The sequence below is a fragment of the Ammodytes marinus genome (genome assembly GCF_949987685.1).
Source record: "Ammodytes marinus genome assembly, chromosome: 20".
Lineage (NCBI taxonomy): Eukaryota > Metazoa > Chordata > Actinopteri > Uranoscopiformes > Ammodytidae > Ammodytes > Ammodytes marinus.
The window spans coordinates 2692156-2713593 of NC_137224.1; the positions used below are offsets into that span (position 1 = coordinate 2692156).

At 38.8% G+C, this 21438-nt stretch overlaps 3 protein-coding genes across 3 annotated transcripts in view; all 3 read left to right on the plus strand.

Moving 5' to 3' along the window:
• ttll6 (tubulin tyrosine ligase-like family, member 6) overlaps positions 1-1769 on the plus strand; it is a gene marked incomplete at both ends in the record, with an annotated part of 17405 nt that extends 15636 nt beyond the window's left edge. Inside the window, one exon of the mRNA XM_080049597.1 lies at positions 1507-1769. Coding sequence (XP_079905723.1) covers positions 1507-1769 — 263 coding nt within the window. The remainder of the gene's footprint in view (positions 1-1506) is intronic.
• Positions 1770-3097: 1328 nt separating this feature from the next.
• On the plus strand, positions 3098-5288 carry hoxb5b (homeobox B5b; the record flags this gene model as incomplete). The annotated part of the gene is given in 4 exon segments (XM_080048864.1): positions 3098-3127; positions 3130-3168; positions 3170-3893; positions 5041-5288. Coding segments are annotated over 4 exon segments (1041 nt in total).
• Positions 5289-8133: 2845 nt separating this feature from the next.
• LOC307267325 (uncharacterized protein) lies at positions 8134-19988 on the plus strand (the record flags this gene model as incomplete). The annotated part of the gene is made up of 4 exons (XM_080049617.1): positions 8134-8198; positions 11413-11559; positions 16975-17183; positions 19339-19988. 4 exons carry the CDS (start codon positions 8134-8136, stop codon positions 19986-19988), a joined length of 1071 nt encoding a protein of 356 aa, XP_079905743.1.
• Between the last annotated feature and the right edge of the window lie 1450 nt (positions 19989-21438).

A 21438-nucleotide genomic window follows, 5' to 3' on the forward strand; every position in this document is an offset into this window, starting at 1 on the left:
GGGTTCGGTGTCTTGCGCTTTTTTGCCCAGGGCACTTTGAAATAAGGCAAGAGGCGGGGATCGAACCACCAACCCTGCAAACAGTGGATGGCTATACTCTATATACCTGCTTTGCCACAGCGTGTTGCCCCTTTAACAGTTTAAAAGTCTGTTGTTATTGTGGAGGTATAAAAGAGTAGTCCAGCTCTCCCTCTCTCTCTCTCTCTCTCTCTTTTCGTGATGAAGTGAGCATCCTAAAGGCTCGCGCACAGTTTACTACCTGTCAGTTGTTGAGAGCTCAATCCACAACCACACTTGTATTTATTGAACTATTCCTTTAACAATTGAACAATAACAATCCAGTTTCAGACTGTGAATAGTTATCACCTTTTATCAATACATAGGCTACATTTATACCTGTCCAACATTACTTGCATTTATTGAATTTAACGTTAAAACAAACAATCAGACGATTATAGAACCCAAAGTAGAGTTTGAGATTATCGCGATTACGCACGGATCTTCACGCGCCTTCAGGGCTTTTTGGCTGCTACATCATCATCATCATAACATACATACCCGCACGTGCACACACACACACGTACACTCTCTCTCTCACACACACACACACACACACACACACACACACACACACACACACACACACACACACACACACACACACACACACTCACACACACGGCCTACATCACCCAAGCTCTAAGTGTCACATGGCATCTTCCGAATGGGCCTTTTTGTCCGTTTAAGAGCGCCACTTAATGTCAACAAAAAACACTTCAAGCCGCGATTAAATGTGAAGACAAACATTAGAATTTCATTGTAAATCTCCAAGATTTGTCCCATTATTGCGCAGTCTGACTGTGTGGCTGTGACTGTAGGCTACGTCTCTACTGTAATGTTACAGGACAATACACTGATGTCAGTCACACGAGATGAAATGCACCATGAGGTCACTTTTACGCACCACGTATTCCACACATTACACGCTCCATTCTATCGTAGCGCGCATTAATGACATCATTTAGGAGGTTTTATAAATTAAAAAAAAACCATATCAAGCTCATTGCAAACTCACTATATGGCAGGACATGGGCTTAATATAGAGATAGAATGGGAAAATAGGGATATTATGGAATATATTTGGAAAAAAATAAAAATAAGCTATGGAGTGCCACTTGGAGACATTTGCGCACCAGTGGAAGAAGCTGTTATAGTGACTATTATTAAAAAACACATACAGTAAAGCACAGTTGATTAGTATTTCATAATGTACTACTTAATCCACAACAAAAATATCATATTTGATTGTTATGAGCGTGTGATATGCAGTTGAATTCCCACTTACACACTATTGTATTCTTTCAGACACACGCCTACAGATATCGAGTGCACTTTCAGGTAGATTTTCCCCTCCTAAAAACTTTCGAAATACACCCAAAAGACGAATATTTAATCATTGATTAATTATATATATATATTTTTTATTCTCTTTTGTCTCCTTTCTAGGGCCGTTTGGCAACAGTGGTCGCCGGGGCAGACAGACGTACACGCGCTACCAGACGTTGGAGCTGGAGAAGGAGTTCCACTTCAACCGCTACCTCACGCGGAGGCGCCGGATAGAGATCTCTCACGCGCTCTGTCTCACCGAGAGGCAAATCAAAATCTGGTTCCAGAACCGCAGGATGAAATGGAAAAAGGAAAACAAACTCCTCAATCCCAGTTCAAAAACACCCGAAGAAGAGGAGGAAGAAGCCGAGAAGAAGAGCTAAAAAAAAAGCCTAAATAAAGGACATTTGGAGAGAGAAATGACGTATGCGCGTGCCTGTTTCATGTGCACATACTGTCTGTACTGAACCCCAGAATAAAACGGTGTACTATTCCTTTGTAGATATAAAACGAATCACATGTTAGAAACGTGTATAGCGCTAGACTATTTGAGTTTCTGCACGGTGAAGATATCTGTCTGTCTGCATTATTATTATTATTATTCTAGGTTAAAATCAGGTCCTCCTCCTATGTTTGTTTGTATATGTCCCTGTGCTCGTGCGTTTTATTTAGAGGACTATGCAACAAAATCCCGCCAAAATGTAAATATTTTGAGGTGTCTAGTTTTTTTTTCTTTCTGTACAATGTCGTTACCTCATTCCCGTATAGCCCTACTGAGTTTTTTTACCATTTTATTATATATATTTTCTTTTCTTGATTCAAACTAGGGTTTTGTCCTTCATTGTACATGTATGTCGTGGTGGCGTAGTCGTTCTATAATAGTCCATATAGGCTTATTGTTGTTCACAAACTGTGCCATGAAAAGTTACAATTGTACAGATGAGAAAAATGTTACGTGTTATTTATTGCTGTTTGTTCAACCTCTCTCTCTGTGTGTGTGTGTGTGTGTGTGTGTTTCAATGCACATCTGGATATAATATCGTGTGCAATATTTTGTTTAGGAAAATTGTACATAGAAAAATAAAGGCTTTTTGATGTATATTGGAACATCTTGTGGCGTCTTTCATAACCCAAGAAAAAGAGACTATTCGTGTTATAATTCCTTCTATAACCACTCTTACTATCACAAGGCCAACCACAAATATCAGCTGTTTTTTTTATTACGTTACACACTGCTTATGAAGTCACAATACGTCTATAAATTCGAAATAAAACCAATACAGATTAAAATAATTTCCATTTTGACAGTCTGCCCGTTTAGCTGCCACCAGTATCGCCTGATAAAGTCACTGTATTGTGCGTTACCTGAGCCTTTTGTGGCCTACATTATGAGCGTGTTACATAAATGATGGATGGTTCCACGGGGGCCTTGACAGCACGTCCCTCGCCAGAGCAATACCACCTATCACCGGAAGATGGCGCTCTCTGCCTGCGCGCCTCTCGCGTTGCGCAGCGGGGAGGCACCATTGACTGGAGCCTAACGACCATTATTTCGTCATCATTTGTAACCATGGAGCATGAATTACCTCTTGAAGTCATCAGTGAGGATTTACGACTGGTCAACAAAGGCACGTGATTCCCGAGCGCTCTCCCCATATTTGGCCGCATACCTGGCAAAGTACAGTACGGAGGGCTTCATTGCTTATAATTCATGATTGCGTCCATAAATCGTGCAAGCAACACACGGATTATAGCGACAAAGATCTACAAATCGAGGCTTTAAAAATCCAAGCAAATGAGCTCTTACTTTGTAAACTCGTTTTCAGGGCGCTATCCGAACGGCTCCGACTATCAGTTACTAAATTATGGGACTAACAGTGGCGTGAACGGCGGTACCTTCAGAGACCCTGGCACCATGCACTCCGGGTCTTTCGGCTACAACTACAATGGCATGGACCTAACCGTCAACCGCACCAACCCAGTAGGCGCCAGTGGGGGACACTTTGGGGCGTCCGTGCGAGCTGACGATGCCCGCGGATTCGCCCCAGACGCCCGCTACAGACAGACGCCAAACAATAACCAGTGCTCGCTCTCGTCTCCATCAGATCCAGTGGCACAGCAATCGTGCGCTTCGGTCGTTGGTGTTGGTGGTGGTATTGGTGGTGGTAACAACCGAGACCAACTGGATTTAAAAAGCCCGTGTTCCCCTCCCTCTGACCGGGGCACGACCTCGAATAGCGTCGGCAACATTAACATCAACAACCATCTCAATCTCAACAAAAGCAACAATTTCACGGAGGTCGAGGACGTGGGTAACATCGCCTCTGAGACCGACGAAGGCGCACACAGCAGCGGATCCAGCTCGGCGCCACGGACGCAGCAGCAGCAGCAGCAGCAGCAGCAGCAGCACCAGGATCTCAACAACGCCACCTCTTCGACTCCCACATCAAACGATTGCCAAACACCACAAATATTCCCTTGGATGCGGAAACTGCACATAAGCCATGGTACAGATTGAATTTACTTTATACGCATCTATAATACTATAACCTGTATATGTGTTGTTGTTTGAAGGATGTCACGTAAGATGACGCTGTGTCATATATAGCCTAATAAATCTGTCAGGTGTTGCATGAGTGAGCAGGTTGTTGTAGGTGGTGGCGGCGGTGTGTGAAAAAAAAATAAGGGCCAGTGTTTTTGTAAAGTCTTTTATGGCATTGTTTGCTACAAATGGGGGTTGAGGTTAACTACCGATGGAGTAGCAGAGAAGGGCTGTGTGTGTGAGAGAGTGTGTGAGAGTGTGTGTGTGAGTGTGTGTGATGAGTGGATTTGGGCATTTAAATGTGCATGGCGAGAGAGCGAGATATAGCCCTTAAGAAACTGTGCAGTGCTGTTGTGTTATGTGTCGTGTTGGTTGGTTGCATGCTTCCCTCCTTCCACGCTTCATCATAATGTAAGTGACCCCCAAATATCCTCATAGTAAAGCTCACAAGTCCAGCAGGCTATAGGCAAAACACCCAGTCCCCAAACTACTATTGTTATTGTCTAGTGTTGATTGTATGGTGCGTATTAGCTGGTTCCAATTCCTTTTTTTAAAATGTATATAGACTAAATATGAACCATCCCCATTATATGAAGTCAAGTAAAAAAAAAAAAATACCATATACTATTATTGTTGTGTAGTTTGTATGGTGATCGTATTCTCGATTTCTCCCCTTGTTTTAAAATTGTAATAGCCTAGATATGATGATAGCCTAGATTGACTACTGAAAAAAGTCCAGTAATCAATTCGAAAAACCCAATCCACAATATACTATTGTTTGTTATTAAGTGTAGTTTTGTATTGTTTGACTAATTCCCCTTGTTAAAGACTGACACGCCTCCCTTTTCTTCTCATGTAGACTATCATGTGTTATTGTATATTCTTGTACAGTACAGCGCTTTGGTCAACTGATGTTGTTTTTAAATGTGCTATAGAAATAATTGTTGACTTTGACTTCTGACTTTGCCTATATATATATAGCATCCTTATTACAAAGCCCAACAGTCCAATCAATTCATAACCCCATCCACAATACACTACTATTGTTTTTTGTTATTACGTGTAGTTTTTTTTGGACTAATCTTATTCCCTTGTTAAAATTTTTCATATAGATATGACTGGACCAGACGGGAAAAGGGCAAGAACCGCGTACACCCGCTACCAGACGTTGGAGCTCGAGAAGGAGTTTCACTTCAATAGGTACCTCACTCGGCGGCGAAGGATAGAGATAGCCCACGCCCTGTGTCTTTCCGAGAGACAGATCAAAATATGGTTTCAGAACCGCAGGATGAAATGGAAGAAGGACAATAAACTGAAAAGCATGAGTCTGGTGACGGGAGGGAGCGCCTTCCACAACTGAATACAACTTTTGGGAAAAATAGTAAGATAAAAAAAAAGAAAAAAAAAGTAAAAAATTAAGATAAAATAGTAAATTAAAAAATTAAAAATAAATACAAAGAATGAAAGAAGTCCATGAGTACTGTAAAACTATTGAAAAAGGCGCAGCACCTTCCAGCATGTTATTGTGATAGAAAAAGAAGTATTCTGTCTTTGAAAGAAAGTCCTTAAAAAAAAGAAAAAGAAAATGCCATTTGTTTATGTTTTTTAGTTTGTTGTTGTTGTATATGATAGCTTATTGATGTCATGTTTTTGGGGGTTTAAAGAAAATAAGATGTACATATTATTCGGGGGGTGTCCACTTTACTTGTCCACGCTTTTTGCTCTTCTGTCTTATCTTATCTATTTCTCTATTTGAAAAGTGTGTCAACTTGAGCAACTTATCGTGACTTTATTGACGGTCTTACAGGAGTAATACAAAAATTCAATGTACAGTATAGAAAATTACAAAAAAAAAAGAAGAAAAAAAAAAAGTTTCCCAAACCATATGCTGCTCTTCATTGAATGTATACTATAATGTATTCTCTCTCTTCCGGGGGCCCATCCACATTCAAAAGCGCTTTTCGTGTACGTTTTTTCTGCTATTTTTGATGGTTATAGGCTAATATCTTGTGGCCACATCCATACACTTTCATAAACAAATGCCAATGTGTAGCTCTAGGATATTTTGTGCATCTATAATTATTATTATTAATTATTATTCTAATTATTGTTTTAGAAAAGTAATTATGAGCAATGGAAAACAAATGTATCCTGTCAATGTGATCAATTTTTAGTGCAAAGGGTCATTCTCTGTGGATGGATATAGGCAGTGATGATGATGATGATGATGTGAGCTTTTTTCGCCAATAAGCTTTTTGTATTTGTATTAAGTGAACTCATAGCGCTTGGAAAAATAAAAAAAAGTTTCTCTCAACTTGCCTTGCACGTGTCTCGTGACTGAATTATCAAGTATCAGGCTAAACACGCGAGTTATACGAAAGTCAAGCAATGTTTACAAGGAGGGTGGAGTGAGTTTTAAGAAGCACTGGTGGCTTACGCAAAGTAATTTAACTCGCCAATGATTAACTTGAGAGAATTATAAAAATGTCAAATTGAACAACGAGATTTTTTTTTAGCTCAATTTCAAAAGACAAAACAGAAAATATCTCAACTTTTTTCATCTCCAAACCTTACCTCGTGCCTCTGATTCTCTGTGCAGCGATTTGTGGGCTTGCCAAGCGCGGGAAGTGTAAATCCACAAATACGCCCTTAGAAAAAAAAATATATATATAAAAAAAACTGTCTTTGGTTTTTGGCGTACAGGTATATCAGCAAGGCCAAGGAAGTTTGGTTAAAAATCCTCCTTTGCCAAAGATTGTATAGACCTATATTACTTACGGACTGTGGAAAAAAAAGTCACGTGAGGTCCATAAAGTTGGTTTTATGGTTTTGGGGAGTAGACAATGTACTATATAATTCACAACCTTGAATGAAAGTGACGGCTTAACTGCATGGATGGGACCAAGAAAAAGGCTGGACTGCTTTGCACTGGTGGATATGGAAGCGATGTCCAGTTATGTTTAGTCCTAAAATATACTGGACAAAAACTTGGGGAACAACAGTTTATAGAAAAAAAATATTGTAGCTGCTAAAATAGTACATTTAAAACATCATAGTAGGCCTACAATTACAATTATTTTTTTATAATGACTCTTGTTTGGAGATTTAGAAAATAAATCGTTGTTTAGGCCTACACTCCAACAAGTTGATCCAGATTTCTTCCAAATTTTCAAAATATCCCAAAACTATTTAATTTACATTTTTTGTTAAGACGAAAATGTCAATCTTACCCCCTGTATACATCTCTCCAAAGGCCTGTATCTCTCCAGAATCACATCTATTCATTAAAGTTAATCTTGTTAAATTAAAATAGCCTCTAAAGTAGCCTATAAGGAACATTGCCTATGCTTATTTAATTCTGCAGAAACTAAATGTTTAGGATGCAAAAGAAAACCCTCTTAAAAGACTAATTGGTGGATGTTTTGTGGAGCTTGACGTGAAGCGAACTTGAGCGAGGTCCCGGAGTGATTTATGCCCGATGTGTGGAGTCAACGAGCGGCCAAAGGTGAACTGTCGGACACGCACTGCGCTGGACGAATGCAGCAGCAGCAGCAGCAGCAGCATGCAGGCATTCACTGCTTTAACATAGAGACTGCTCAGCTCTTTCTAGCCTGTATGCACTGTCTATAATATACCGACCACTAGTAAAAACAAAATATAATATGTAGGAAATACTAAATGTCACAAAACATTGGTGAGATATATATATATATTTTTTTATCTTGGCTATGTATTGTGGGCTCATGTTTTTGTATGAGTGGGATGTGTTGTGTTATGTATATGTATGCTGGCGGCTGGAACACCTACATTTTCCTGCTGGGATGAATAAAGTATATCTTATCTTATCAACTCAAATATTTTCAAACTTTTGATTTTATTCAATTTCTAAAAATGTAAAAAAAGACGCAACAAAAGGTCAAAAATATTACTTAATAGAGAGCACAACGCAGTATGAATTGTCAATTTGGATAACATATTTGAAAGGGAGTGGGAAGAAGAAGAAGAAGTAAGCCTATCCTCGTAACAAAAACTAATTTCAGGTATATACAAAAAATTGAGTTAAAACTAAAAGCAGTGGTGGTGTGTGCTATATGGGTCCCAGACATTTTCCAACATATTCATAACTATTAAGTGGCAATTTAAGCAGCGTAATGAGTATTGCATATTGATAGGGGTAATCTGTACCCGGATCTCATGCATAATTCATGGCGGCGGGGATCATCGCAGGGTCAGGAGACGAAATACAGACTGACGCGATAGCTGCAGATGCGTCAGGCAGGAGGAAGGAAGCGTTTCTGCCTCTCGCTAAACTAGTGCCAGACTTTGCACTGTCATGATGGATTCAGTGCGTTCCCAATCACAGACTTTTGCTTTTTACAATATACTGCATGCTGGCCTTTTAATTTATTTATATGCTATACTATATACATGCTGGTTTGCATATAGACATTGGATGTATTTTTGGCATAGACCTACTGCATTTGACACGTAGGCCTATGTATTGGGACATGCAAAATCTGTCATGATGGATACAGACAGTGCGTTCCCAATCACATAGCCTTTTCATTTTTAAACTATACTATATACATGCTGGTTTGCATTCTACACAAAGACATTGTTGTATTAGGACTACCATGTACTTTTGGCATAGTCAGACCTACTGCATTTGACACGTAGGCCTATGTATTGGGACATGCAAAATCTTCACATAGCATTTTAATTTTTGTACTATACTATACACATGCTGGTTCGCATACTACACAAAGTAGTATGCGAACCAGCATTTTTTGCTGCAAAAAACAAGTTACATTGTATTGTTTTATTAGTGCAATGACAATAACATATGTATAGCCTATCTATCTATCTATCTATCTATCTATCTATCTATCTATCTATCTATCTATCTATCTATCTATCCGTTTTATAAATGTGCACAAAACACGGTGCCACATACAGTGTATCAGCCTCACAAGCACAATTTTTTAAACACAAACTTGGTGTATTTTTGTCAGATCTGTTTAAACACTGTTTGCGTTTAAGCTGAGGAAATTTGTCAAATCAGTTTTAAAATGAAAAATAAACAAGAAAACCTATTTATTCTACTTTTAAAAAAAAGTCAAATAAGTCTTAAATTGGCCCTATCTTTCAAGTGAGATTTAACGCAGCATTGTTAATGTATTAAATCAAAATGATGAAATGAATGTCACCTTGGAAGTGTGAGCTTTATTTATTTTTTGGTGGGGAGGCCAGTTTTTGGTGTCATGGATGCTGAACATCTGGCAGACTGACTGTGTGTGTGTGTGTGTGTGTGTGTGTGTGTGTGTGTGTGTGTGTGTGTGTGTGTGAGAGTGTGAGTGTGTGAGATAGAGACAAAGCGAGAGAGAGAGAGTGTGAGTGTTTGTGTGAGAGAGAGAGAGAAAGAAAGAGAGAGAGAAAGAGAGAGGCACACAGGAGTTTGTGTGTGTATGTGTGTGTGTGTGTGTGTGTGCGTGCGTGCCGTGTGAGAGAGAGTTCATTTCACTGCTACAGGCGGTGGTGTAGTACCTTAGGGCTACCGGCAGAGGGCGCCTCAGACCGGGCCTGTGGATGATGGATGACTTTCCTCATCATTAGGGGCCGTGTAGGTTACGGGGCAGAACACAGACAAACCAGTGTCACTCTGAGCGTGTTCACAATCACTGGTTATGTTTGTAGGCGGTGTGAAGGCTGAGTGAGGGGGAATAGTAAATCTTTAAAGGCGCAGTGTGTAGATTTTCTTTGGCATTTTTTAAGAACAGACAGAGGTAGAAATTTCACATGGAATATGATATTCATAATGGTATGGTTTAATTAGTGTATAATCACTTGAGAATAATGGTGTTTCTTGTATGACCTTAGAATGAACCCTTTGTCTGCATAGGAGTGGGGGCGCTGAGGCCGCCATGTTTCTACAGTAACACAGAACAGACAAACTTAATGGCCTTGCGAGTTTTTATATAACGTGGGTGTCCTGGGGAAATGCACCTGTTGGAAGACCAAGAAGAAGAAGTACTATAGAATAAATAACTAAATACATCTTCACCTCATCACTTGATATATTGTGGAAAGACTTGAGGCAGTGGTGGATGATGCCATCTTTAGTAACTAGCCTCTTGTCCTTGAAGGCCACCTTAGGGAGGGGTTAGCAAAGGAGCGTTGCAATATTGAAAATTCACCACTTGTTGGAGGCTAAAGAGGTCATGGATGCACCAGTATGAACAATGTAATGTTTCGTATATAATAATACAAGGGCATATTTCTGCAGATAGTACTTTTTTGTTCATAACCTTCAAATATTTCAATGCATGACTTATGAGAATCTTTAGAAGTATTTTGAGAGATGAAACTTGTCCAACAAATATTGCTTACACAAGTTAGTTTTAAGTGCTTTATAAAGGGTGCATGACTTAGAGAATGGTAAACGTTAACACCATACATTTCTAACTCCTTAGTGTATAGGCTATTATTGTTAATATTCAAACATTATTAGTATTTTGAGGAGCATGCATTTGCTCCCGAGATCTGTCATCTATATAAACCCTGTAGATCCGAATTTGTGTAAATATATCAACAGCCACAAGTTCGCGTCTGGGGGAGTATGTAGGTGATGACACTTCATCTCAAAACAGCCATTTTACACTGATTACTTCTGTATTAGTCCATCTGTACTTTCCCAATAGCAGATGTTGTGTATATTTCTGACATATTTGATGTTTTCTGTACTGTAAAAATAAAAAAATTAGGAAAATTCTAAGTTTGAAGGCAACAGTCTTTACTAGATTATCGAGTTTTGAGATAACTTATCATTCATATGTAATGAGAATGTCTCTTCCAAATGAAATGTAGTGCTTCAAATACCAACAATTTCAAACCATAACACTTGTTCCAACTAATTATCCGTCATACAGATAACAAACAAAACCAAAATGTTCAGTAAAACATTAAACAGTGTTAAAACTGTCTGAAAAACTTTCTGAACTAAAAATAATAAGTTGGCAAAACTTTAACTTTTTGGAAGTTTAGTAACTTGTACCGTTACTTGAAGTTACATCACATATGAATGATGGGTTATCTCAACAAAAGATACTTAGTAGGCTTAAGTGTCTGTAGTTTTCCTTCAAACTTAGAGTATTACTGATGGCCTCAAAACTCAAAAACCTAGCTAAGACAATTGCCTTGAAAATTTGAGTTTTCATAACTTTTAAATTTTTACTTGAAGGCCTGGTAATATGTATTTTAAATGCTTTTTCCGATACAGGCATTCGGGCAGACCTTCAGAAACACAGTTGACCTTTTACATTATGCTTGTAAAATGCGTAGAAATGTCAAGAGATATGCACAAATGCTTTAAATAAAAAAAAAATTGAAACAGAAACACTGTTGGGAGCCTATGACAGCTGTGAAAGTATCAGGATGGGGCCTTGAATGTGGGGCATTGTTCACCACATCGTTTATCTTCTTTTCAGCGCGCTGGCCTGGCCCGCGGCTGAGGAGGAGTTTGAGTTTAGCAGGGAAACGCGAGGACGACCCGGGACAAACGGCTTCATAACAGACTCCAAACAGACCGGGCTGGGGATCTGTGGCAAAGAGGAGATGAAATCCAAAAGGAAAATGTAAGTTTGTTGAAAATATGTGTTTGTTTACTGTGTTTATAGCCAAAAGTGTGTGAGTTTTGAGTTGATTTGATGCAATTATTTAGCATTAAGACAGAGTTAATATCATAGATTGAATATAAAATGTTATTAAAGGTCATAATGCATTATAATGTAGCTATAAGCACATATAAGATTGATCAATGTACAGTTTTCGTCAGCAATTATAACGTCAATATGTCATTACAACCGTGTAACTTATCATTGGAGTGTATATTAGCCTTCAGCCATGTCCAGTGGAACAAATAAGAATTATATTTTACTGAAGTGAAAGTAGCAAAACTACAGTGTTGAAATATTCTGTTTAAAAGTTAAAGTCATTCAAACTACAAATTACAATATTTGCCTCCTAAATATAGTGCCAGTAGAAGTATAAAGTAACAAAGTGGGAAGAACAAGTGCCTCAAAGTTATACTGAAGAACTGTAGTTGAGTAAATGTACTTAGTTACTCATAGGTAAATCCTTGGGTCACCACAGGGGGAGTTGAGAGTTGTCGACACATACATTAACAACAACATTGTATATTATTCAGATGGTTATATTATATACACCATTTATCGAATATTTATATGTGAAATAAGCTCATCAAAATCACAGACCTGAATGTATTATGTGGAAAACTAGCTAAAATTGGACAATATTTTTTTTAAATTGTAATTACAAGTAGGCCTATATTTGTGTGTTTGTTTATTTGCTTTGCTGCTTATGGTCTCCATGGAGAATCAAGTCATTACCTCTGTTGATTCAACTGTCAACCATCTTTAGATTAATTCAGAGCCATAAATACCATGTTGTGGACACGTGGATCCTACAGCTAATAGACAAGAGAGGTTTGCAGTATACGTTGCATTTGTCAGCAGGCCTGCAGACTGACTGAGTGTGTGTGTGTGTGTCTGTATGTGTGTGTGTGTGTCTGTGTGTGTATGTCTAGTGTGTGTGTGTTTGCGTCTGTGTGCCTGTTTGTATGTCTAGTATGTGTGTGTGTGTGTGTGTTTGTGTGTGTGTGTGTGTGTGTGTGCGTGTGTCCATCACAGAACAGACAGGCAGCTTGAAGAGTGTGGAGTTCGCCATGGTGATGTAGATTGGCATGTAAAGTGCAGCTCAGGGGTGTTGTCACAATCTGAATGATAACTACAGGTGTGTGTGTGTGTGTGTGTGTGTGTGTGTGTGTGTCTAGTCCGTGTGTGTGTGTATATATGTCTAGTCTGTGTGTGTGTGTGTGTGTGTGTGTGTGTGTGTGTGTGTGTGTGTGTGTGTGTGTGTGTGTGTCCATCAAAGAACAGACAGGCAGCTTGTCAAGAAAGTGAATTTATATTTGTACCGTCTCTGTCTCTCGCTCTCTACACACTGACTGATCACATCGGTCCATCTGCTTTTGCCCCTCAAGCCTTTTCCATTTCTTATTCTACTCCTTATTTTCTGGCGCATACATCACTTCACGATTTAGACCTTAGCATATATAGGCTAAAGGCTAAATCTTGAACCCATTTCTGGTTTTCTTCGTATTTATAAGGAAGTTTTTATAGCACTTTAAGGCGATAAGAGAGATGTATGCCTGTTTAGTGTATGTATCTTTATTGCTGTAGTAATTGGGCAGGACAAAATATTAGAAACAACTCTCAGTATAGAAGAGCAGTGCCATTTCAATTCTGGTGCTTTAAAGGAATACTTCACCCATACGGATCCGGCGTTCTATCATTATAACCCTAAATTTTTACTAGTGTGATGTCACACACACTGTAGTAAAATGTAGGGTTAGACAGTGAGACCATAAAACACTCTTTCTGCCTTTTCTCAGGCTAGGAGGAACCGATTTCTAAAATGTTTGCACATTTATGCTACATAGGATCTCAGAGTTCAATACACCTTCATGTTCCCACCGGTGAAATAGGTCTTTAAGTCACATATCATGGCCTTCTTAAGCTTATGGAGGCTGAAAGCTGCCGAAAATATGCAACAATACCCCTTTCCCATTGACCAAAAAACCCGTGTTAACCCACGTTGATCTGGCTTTTATGTGCGATGGCGATGGGAGGGGTTACTCGCTGCATTTAGAGCCAGGTCAGTTGACAGCGCAGTAGAAGTGACATTTTTAACCATTTACTGGTTGCATGGTTATACTGGTAAAATGGTAAATGGAATTTACTTATATAGCGCTTTTTAGACGATTTTCTCAGCAATAAACTGGCAACTAACTGCACGTGTACATTTTCATTGCACTGTATAGACATTTTGATCTTTTAAAACTAAATATAGTCACCAGCTTTCTCATACTATGAATTCAAATACTTCTATAATAGGCCTAACTTATTTTTGGTCCACACATGGGACTATATTATAGATTTGGTGACTGTACATTAAAAATCCCCCATACACGGCTGAGAGATCAAAGGTGCGTCATTAGCATTAATTAACGCCACGAGGTTAAATATTACCTCACTGCCTCTCGGAACCAATCAGAGCCATCGAGCCGAACATGAGGATAAGATCAAAGTGCCGCCGATCGATACACTATACAGCGGACTGACAGTTAACCAAACCAGGCCTCAAATTCTGCATTAAAAGAAAAAAAATATATACTTTTGTAGGCTACACGCCTATATAATGGACGCTGCTGCTGCACTGACCACTGTGTCTGTCTCTCTTCTTTCGTGCTTTAAAATGACTCCATTGGATCACTCATTTAAATTAGAAAGAAGAAAAAAAATCTCATTACATAAACAAGACGTAATGCTCTCGGTATGCGTGTGTGTGTGTGTGTGTGTGTGTGCGTGCGTGCGTGCGTGTGTGTGTGTGTGTGTGTGTGTGTGTGTGTAAAAAAAGAGTAATTTATAGCGTCTCTGGCATCGCTCCTAAATGGGATGTTTGAATTTATTATTACAGCGCTGGACAAGTTCCCAGGTCTGTACGAACAACATGCAGATGGAGCTGCGTGCGCGTGTAATTCCTTACTGGCCAAATAAATGCAGCTTGGAATGCGTCAGAATAGTACGTCAAATAGGCCTACTACTAGTAGTAGATTTTGGGGTGATTTTAATTCATGCCATTGTTAGTAGGTGGGGGGGGGGGGGGGGGGGGGCGTCTTTTTAAGATGTCATTTTCTTTATCTAAATCTACTTAAACTCACTGTTATACAAACCATTTTGATTCTCGTCTTGAAATAGGCCTACATAATGTTTTGGGATATTCCTTGCTGCTCTAATTCCCATAAAAATGTATTTGTAAATGTAAATGTAATTCTCCATGAAAAAAAGCATTTAAAATGAAGAATTATGTCATCTTTATTGCAGGGGCTATTACCACATATGAAACTGTGCTTGCATGATCAGCAGAAAGGTATTCTTTTTACACACACACACACACACACACACACACACACACACACACACACACACACACACACACACACACACACACACACACACACACACACACACACAGGCTACACATCAACACCCACACACACACATCTACACACACGTTGACATTGTGTGCACAAATGCTATGCAGGGCGGTGTGTGTGTGAGCGGTAGAAAAAAAAAGACTGTCCGTCCACTCCACTACTCTGCAACACCGCCCCACTGCCATGCAAAGCCACCACTACCATCACCACAGCAACAGCAGCTAATGCGAGAGCGAGACACGGTTGTTTTAAATATATTTTTTAAGGCCTATCTGCTATCTCTATCTCTATCTAAAAGGGATTATTCAAGAAAGAAAGAAAGAAAGAAGCAGGTGAGAGCTGGTTGCATTTGTTTGTCGCGAGGGGATGAATGTGGGTTGTGTTTGAAGGTAAGGCAGGCTGCAGACCGCGTTATGTGTCTTTATGATTTACGAGCCTGACTCCAGTCGCGGTTCAAACAGAGTTCATAAAGCTGCATGCCTCCAGACTTCTATTCTATTCTCTCTCTCTCTCTCTCTCTCTCTGTCTCTCTATCTCTCTCTGGCGAACTGTTTATCGCGTCGTCTTCTTCGTGCCATTAAAAAAAAGCTGCATTCTTTTATATATTTTTTTCTTCTGTGTTGGAATTGAATTTAAGAGATATTTCTGGTAGAAATAGTCTATTCTTATGTGCGTTTCCGTTCGGGGGTAGATTGGCAGATAGACAGACACGCCGCGCGCACAAAGGACTCGTGTGTGTTATTTTGTGTTTTGATGGATGGGGTTTTTAGTAGATTGTGATATAATGTGGTATATTTAATTTGTCTCCCTGAAAATGTGAGACAGGGGCCATCCATTCAGCGAATACAGGCTTGCTATTTATTATTAACAGACAGTCAAGGGCTTAATGTCATTTCAGGAAACACACATGGTTGATTAAAAATAATTAAACTATTTTTTATATTTGTATTAAATGCATTTCCCTATTATGGGCCTATTTATTAAATGTTTGAATGTCTGTTTAGACGAATAAGGCCTATTGTTTGCAATTTGTTCTTGTCTTTAGGCTATGGCTAGTGTTTCATTTATCCTTTTTAAGACAAACAAAAGTCCTTCGAAATAAACTCGTTTCATAAACTAAATTCATTATACGACATTTGTTTTAGACTGTAGGCTATAAAAGACTGAGGCGTCATTACAACAGAAAAAATGATTCTATTTGTAGGACAATGAGGTCCTTAATGATTGTTAGGGCTCAACAAATAACTATTCTTTTTCTGTCCAGATTCTACAATTTGATCTGCAAATTCTGTGAACTCGTTTCATTGAATTCATTATATAAAAATGTGAAACAATACAATGGAATTAATTAAAAAGATAATTATTAGGCCTATAGTAGCACAATGAGTTCAACACAGATTGTTAAGGCCTAAACACAGAATAATTAAGCAATAGCACACGAGAGGGAGCATGTTGTCGCTCTATATCAGCACTGCTGTGATTCGGTCGTAGGCACGAGGATTGTACAAGATTACCTACAAATTCTGTGTTTTTCAAGAGGGTATATTTCCTACGAATTCCTAATTTTACGTCAATCATGGTCTGTAATGGATGTTAGGGCTAAACAAATAGAATTATCACATTACATTTCTGTCCAGATTCTACAAGAGTATCCACAGATCCTAGTGTTTTTCTAGTGTGCTTATCTATTATCTATATGGTCTTTAATGGATGTTAGGGTTAGACAAATAGAATGATCACATTACATTTTTTTGTCCAGATGTACAAGAGTATCCACAAATCCTATAGGCCTGGCCTAGTGTTTTTCTAGTGTGCTTATCTCCTCCAAACTCTTAATTTCCCGCTGCCTCGCTCCTCTCGCCTCTCAAGACTAGAAGAGGGTTTTTTTTCTATTCATGTCAGCGCACTATTGAGTTGATAAGATGGATCGTGTCGTCTCCTCCCTAATTTTTTTTTCTTTTTCTCCTCCCAGGCCTGATTTTGAAGCCGAAGCTGCTGCAGGGCTTGTGTTGAAACCCTGCCATGTGACATTTGGCCCCTTGTCGGTCGGTTTCACGTTTAAATGGAAATGCAACAGAAATCAAGAAATCACCACCATCGGGAATTCTTCTTGGATGATAATGATGATGTCATTGCTGCTGGGTTCGGCTGCACACGACGTCACCAAACAGAACGTGGAGTGTTGGAGACGTTCGATAGAGCGCTACTAGTTCCACGGAGCCGGTCAAACTCAAAACAACAACAACAACAACAACAACATCAAAAAAGCCTAAAGTTTCCTCCTATGAGTAAAAATATCTTCCCCTGGATGAAAGATTCCAGACACGCAGACAAGCAGAAACACGGCAGCACGAGACGCGAAGGTTTGTATGACGTAACAAAGAACGAACGAGGCCTTTTTTTAAATTTTCTTTCAACTGAAGAAAACGAACTCCTATTTTCTCGTTTTTAGGTTCAAAAGGTCAAAAAAGCTATTAATCAAGCAGACAGACAGGCCGCAGTAGAGTAGAGAGACGGTGATGGTGATGGACACACCTTGGCTCAGATTTTAGGAAGTCATTTAGAGGGATAAACAATTAGATTAATATAGTAAAAGCACAGAAAACTATACAAAAACAATTAGGCCTAAATGATAATACAATTAGTAATGTTTATAAAAAAAGCAAAAACACACCTTAATGAATTTTTCCCTATAATTAATCTTTTATAAAACCTAATTATTTGTCCCAGTTGAGGCCTTTACACATCGCACATAATTTGACCCTTCAGCCTTTCGAGTCTTGATTTTGCTAAGGAAAAACACAAACCTTTAAAATTCACTGTAACATTCCACTTTTAACAAAAAAGTGAAAAGCTATTGTACAGCTAATCTTAAACCTGTAGTGTGTAGAATTTGGGTTTTTATTTCCTAGCAGATTTTGTAGAAAGTAATTATAATATCCATAAGTACATTTAATTTAGTGCATAATAGCTGGAAAACAATTTTGAATATTTTTTTTACCCTTAGAAAGGGTCTCATATATGTCCATATTTCTGCATATTTTGGACCAAGGCCTAGTGCTGGCATCTTGAAAGTGTCATAGTTGGAATGTCATCAGGTGCATTGTTTAAAACTTAGAATTGTTCTTGTCCTTGAAGGCCACTGTAGCTTCTGTTATTATTCAAAAGGGTTGGGGTTACCCAGGGAGCGTTGCATTCTAGAACTTTGTAGAACTTTCTTGATGATGTCATATTACACACTGCACCTTTAAAATTCACTGTAACATTCCACTTTTAACAAAAAAGTGAAAAGCTATTGTACAGCTAATCTTAAAAAGGTGTATGGCTATATAAACCATGTTCTGAAATATCTCAAGACCTGAATCCACTCACTAAATCTCATAGCCTAAACCCAAAAGTGTAACACCACCACCTAACATACTTAAAAAACAACTTTGTCTATGTTGTGAAGTTGGTTTTTGTTTTCTGCATCTTTTGATCTAACTTTTATTTATTTAACCTTAACTTATAAAGGTTAGGCTGTTAGGTCGACTGAGCACAGCTGCTCTTTCACAACAACACTGTTAACAGTTGAGTCTAATCACGTGAACAAAACGAAGAGTCAATTAATGATAATAAAATAAAGCTCATTAAACTAGGTGCATACTCAGTGATCACAAGCCTTCTTTGATTAACTTATTTGTATATTTTTCAGTTTGCATATCTGTTCATATAAAGACAGATTATTATTGTTGTACTGTTTTACCTGTCCATTGATTTCAATGTGCTCTAATTGTTTTAACGTATGGCTTCGCTGTGACGTTATTGTTTACTGCAGTGTTAAGTGCGAGCATTGTTTAATAGCCTATAGGCCTATGTATATTTTTTAATTAAAATATGGGCCACACAGGGAGAGCAGCTGCCAATGCAACAACTAATGGGGATCCCGATAAACAATAAATAATAAACAATAAAAGCAGAGCAGACGGGCAGAGACGATGACTGAGAATGAGCTACAAATCATACATAAAAAGCAGTACAAATATATTAAAACTAGTGATAACAACATTTTCTCTCATTTTCTCAATATTATTAATTCTGTGACCAATAAGAAGCAAACCTCAAATTCTGACTATTTTTAAAAAACGTTTTTGTTGTCAATTCTTAATGTGTTATATCTGCTTAACATAATGCACTAAATATTGTTGTTTTAAACCGTTTCAATGTATTGTTTTATGTCTGGTTTAGGTGAGCCAAATTTCCACCATTGACAATAACGATGTATTCCATTCTATACCATTCGCTTCCATTCCATCCTATACCATTCCATCCTATACCATTCTATTCCATTCTACAGACTGCACCCTCAACGACGAGAAGTGTCCATTAAGCGCGTGCCCGAGCCCGGCGGCCTCCAGCAAGCGCACGCGCACCGCGTATACGAGCGCGCAACTGGTGGAGCTGGAGAAGGAGTTCCACTTCAGCCGTTACCTGTGCCGGCCGCGGCGCGTGGAGATGGCCGGCCTGCTCTGCCTCGAGGAGCGGCAGATCAAGATTTGGTTCCAGAATCGCAGAATGAAACAGAAGAAAGACGAGAGATTGTTGCAGCAAGGCCAAAATACAACCACTAATAATAACACTACCACTACAATGTCAGCATCGCCCCAGTCTTCCTCCCCCCACTCCGCCCAGGGCAGCCCCACTCTGTCTCTATCCAGCCTGGGTTATGTGCATTTGGGAGGGGGTGACTACCAACCAGACTCCCCTACGTTCAAGTCCCAACAAACCCAGCCAGGAGCGGTGCTATACCAGGCTGAATACTCCAACAAATACCCTGCTCCTCAAGGCGGCTCCTTCACGCAGTTTAACCCACAGTATGACGACAACAGAAACTCACACACAACAACGACATCTGACCCGCATGTAGTGGATGTGAACGGGTCGTATTTCACCCAGAGCTGCGCGCAGGACAGAATCATGCAAGCGCCAAAACTGACTCATTTGTAACTAGACGAGAACGGAACTTATCGACTATGTCTCACACAAAAACTTTAATTTATACAAGAAGACATAACTGATATTTGTGAATGCATGGTGTGTGATAATTGGACTAATTGATCTAAATATTAGTTTCAAGTGAAGTATTATTTATTTGTATTTAGGCTATATTTATTTATATTGTGCTTTTTTATAGCCTATCCATTGTTGTGTTAACTTTTACGCACGGGGCCTCTTGCTTCCAAATCATTGGTTTCAAAGACATTAAGGACAAACTGTAATCCAGCCCTGTGTTTGTTAAATTAAAATGTTGTTTCAGTTTACATAAATAAACGCAATTTGTTGAGATTTCCCAGAGTAAATACTCCTCTAAAAGCAAAAGGATTGCAATTCAGCCAAAACAATTAAAGGAGTAAAAAAAAAAGGCGATTTTTTTTTTGTTAAATCTTAATTAGCACTTGAGGTCTTTAACTTTACATTACCCCTTAGTTAATCACGAATGAGTGTGAGCGTAAAAGGGTTTTTTGGGAAGATATTACGTGATAGTCTTGGTGTCGTTAACGCTCCAGCACTAGACGAAATAAGCCAGAGAAAAGGGGGCCAATATGGTTCTTAAATGTGTCTTTGTTCTCTTATGGGCAAAGTGGGCCACACAAGCCGTCAATCTTTAACAAGAGCGCATGATGGATCACTGAATTCCCTGCGCTGCCTCTCAGCCAGTCTGTCTACTGGATTTCACCGTGTGCAAAGAAGTGTTTTGGTCAGAAGCCAAGAACACCTTTTGACCAAATGTCTAAGGCTATTTAGATACATTTAAAAGCGAGTTTGCAATGTAATTTCATCCTCAAATTTGTTTTACAATGAGAATGGAGCGAAATTAGTGTAGGAATACAATGGAAAAAAATAATGTCACTGCTTAAACTGCATATAGGCCAAAAGAAGGTCAAAACAATTGAGTGGTTGAAATAATAATAATAATCAAATCAAATCAAATCAGTTTTTATTTATATTACTATAGCCCAATATCACAAATAGCCATTTAGACTCAGTGGGCTTTACAGTCCGTAGGCTTACACAATATGACTGACACCCTCTGCCCTTATAGACTCTATAAGCTCGACTGAGGAAAAACTCCCATAAATCAAAAACCCTATAATGTAACAGTCTATGGTGTAGCCTTTGACATCTCAAGTAGGCCTAATAGCCCTAATACATGACGTATTTTTTCTATTCTTTGGGAGGTCATAAAATAGATAATATAAAATCCATATAATTATCAGGCCTACTAGTATAATTATCACTATTTACTACTGGGCTATTAGTGTTGTTAAAATACTATCATTACGTTACAAATGTATTTTTAAACGTGTCAGTAATTTGTCATTTTCTCGCGTCTCCAACACTGTAGCCAGAAAACAGTGTGTCCCGATGTTTGCGTTCTTATCAGATGGATGGGGCG